This window comes from Rhincodon typus, chromosome 21, assembly GCF_021869965.1.
Source record: "Rhincodon typus isolate 14 chromosome 21, sRhiTyp1.1, whole genome shotgun sequence".
Lineage (NCBI taxonomy): Eukaryota > Metazoa > Chordata > Chondrichthyes > Orectolobiformes > Rhincodontidae > Rhincodon > Rhincodon typus.
The window spans coordinates 7,671,168-7,674,053 of record NC_063352.1 but is presented as its reverse complement, the minus strand read 5'-3'; the positions used below and the strand labels follow the sequence as shown (position 1 = coordinate 7,674,053).

The 2,886-nt window shown below is 45.4% G+C and overlaps 1 protein-coding gene across 1 annotated transcript; it reads right to left on the bottom strand.

Moving 5' to 3' along the window:
- Positions 1 to 396: 396 nt before the first annotated feature.
- LOC109924932 (interferon-inducible GTPase 5-like) lies at positions 397 to 1,569 on the bottom strand. Its single transcript, XM_020524905.2, has one exon. It carries the CDS (start codon positions 1,567 to 1,569, stop codon positions 397 to 399), a length of 1,173 nt encoding a protein of 390 aa, XP_020380494.2.
- Positions 1,570 to 2,886: the final 1,317 nt, after the last annotated feature.

Genomic DNA, 2,886 nt, shown 5'->3' with positions numbered 1-2,886 from the left:
CTCATTACTTTGTAAACTTCTATTAGGTTGCCTCTCAACCTCATGCGCTCCAGTGAAAACAGTCCCAGCCTATCCAACATTTCTCTACAACTCAAACTTTCCATACCCGGCAACATCCTGGTAAATCCCTTCTGAACCCTCTCCACCTTAATAATATCTTTCCTATACCCATGTTGCTGGATCATTAGCTTGGGCCTCTGCAATTATTGATCACTACTATTCCCATAATACCATTCCCTTGCCCCTCAGGTATTTTCCTGAGCAATATTGCTCATTGAGGCTGAAGATGGCAGCTTGGGACATGTGACTGAAGCAAGACTGTGAGGCGTGCAGAAGACCTGCCCTAGGAGCAGATCCCCAACACGTACAAAATGAAGGAACACGATGCAGCTGTCTTTAATGGGTTTCAAATGCTGTTTTCACCAGCCTTTGTGTGGTTTTCACCCGTTCGCTTAGCGAATCCTTCAGGAGCATGGCAGTGAAACAAAATGATGAGACCGCTCCAAAGACAGAAATAATCAGTGGTGTGAAGCTCAGTTTGACCTCAGCTACTGCACAGGCAACAGCGCTGACGCACAGCAGCGTTCTGATCAGTGCCCGGGGTATTTTACCTGGCGACTTGAGAGCGGTTTGCAGAGCTGGCAAGGGCTTACCAGCTGTGGTCGCCAGCTTCTGCAAACACTTATCGCGTAGATCCCGCTGGTGCCAGAGGTACAGCAGCCCTGCTGCCAATAGCCCAATGCAAGTGGCAAAGGACAACCCTGGAATGGGTACAGCTCCCACGGCCCCAGCAAGCGTGGCAGTCATCCAGATTCTTTTCTCTAACATTTTTCTTTTCTGCTCCATTATCCGGGAAGTTACATCCGGGAGAGAGAGCAAGAATGCCGCCTTGTCGACCTTTTGCAGGTGGCTTGCGAGGGCCAGCTTTAACGCGGGGAAATCAAACTTGTCCGGGTGGAAAGCTGAAACCAGAAAGATGGTGGGTGCTGCTGCAGACCCTGCGCCCTCTAAGCTGCTGGCACAGTCTGTCCTGAGCCTTTGTAACTCATCGTCAAAAGCCGTGCTCTCCATTTCCTCTGCAGTGCCAGTCAGGCTGTCAACTTTAGTCTGAACCAAGTAAAATGGTTTGCCCTCTTGTTGGATTGCTTTAGCAGACTCACCCGCACTTCCTTTGAATCGACGGTCTGACACAATAATAAAGATGTCATATTGTCCAATGTTTGCCATTTTTAGGTAATCATTCAGTTGCAGTTTAGAAAGGTCTATTCCTGGAAGTTCCCAGAATTGAACTTTCGGCAAAACAGGATGCAGATATCCAATTGGTTCTTTATTGGTTTCTTTGTCGACAACTCTTTTCTCCTCACTTATTTCAGGATCTATCATCCCTGTGATCAAGGTAGATTTCCCTGAGCCTCCTTCGCCCATAACTGCAATATTAAGCTGTGCATTATCCAAGTCATCTAATTTATTCTTTATATCTGGTATAACTGCTTCCAATCCACCAGTGTTATAACTGGCTTGAAGTTGTTCAATTTCTTCCATATTGAAGAATGTGGAAGACGCAGTCATTCGATCTGTGATGAGAAAAGAAACATTTACATAATACATCCAGATTCGTCAACTATCTAATTGATCTTTAAATGGAGAGTACTCACTGAGGATAGTGTCAACATAAATAAGAATACTGACAATGCAGCAATGGCATGGTGGCTCAGTGGTTAGCACTGCTGCCTCACAGCACCAGGGACTCAGGTTCAATTCCACCCTCGGGCAACTGTCTGTGTGGAGTTTGCACGTTCTCCCCATGTCTGCGTGCTCCAGTTTCCTCCTGCAGTCCAAAGATGTGTAGTTGGGTGGATCGGCTATGCTAAAATTGCTCATATTGTCCAGGCATGTGTAGGTTAGGTGGGTTAGCCACAGGAAATGCAAGGTTACAGGGATAGGTAGTGGGGGAAGTAGATAGAAGGGTTGGTGTGGACTCAATGGGCTGAATGGCCTGCTTCCACACTGTAGGGATTGTATGTTCTTGATCTTTAAAAATGTAATGTGTGTGAAATTAACCCCCGCAAAAGTTTACTCACTCAGCATCCCTGTCTCATTAATCAGCATTGCAGCATATCCATAACCAACTCCAATGAAGGGGACTAGCATAACAAGTGGGTGTCTAACAGGTTAGAGGAGTGAAACAAACATAGAGAATGCTGGAGAAACTCAGGAGGTCTGGCACCATCTATGGAGAAAGCAAGTTAATGTTTCAAGTTTGGTGACCAATCATATCAGACTCAAAATTTTAACTCTGTTCCTCTCTCTGCAAGTTACTGCCAGACTTGCCCAGTTCTCCAGCGCTCTCTGTGTTTGTTTCAGATATCCAGCATCCACAGTATTTTGCTTTTATTCGAATGGTGAGGAGTGGTTTGGCATTCAGGGGTGCCAGGTGATAAAATGTGAAATTGGCACAAGAAATGTGCTGAATTCGAACACAGCAATTTATTTCTGGCCTGCCTTTCATCAAATCTTCGAATCTTTCAGCACCCTAGGAGTTACTTGGCCCATTAGACCTTTACTGGACCTTGGAAAGAGTTGCCTAATTTAGTCCTGAAGCCTGTACGCCTACAAATTGCTGTTTTGCAAATACATGTCTAATTGCCTTTCAAAAGTTCTATAGATCGAGATTCTATCACCCTTTTGGACAGTGTTCTCCAGATTCTAACATCCCTCTGTGGGGAGAAATTTCTCCTCACTTCACCATTCTTCAGCGAATTATTTTAAATCACTCAGGTATATTGAAACTAGTCCAACTAGGGAAGAGGCCCTATTAGGCCTTGTATTGGGGAATGAGCCTGGTCAGGTGATTGAAGATTCAGTGGGGAAGCATTTTGCGAACAG

Bases quoted from the DNA above. Each gene is read 5' to 3' on its own strand.
- LOC109924932 (XM_020524905.2), bottom strand. From the start codon at position 1,569: ATGACTGCGTCTTCCACATTCTTCAATATGGAAGAAATTGAACAACTT.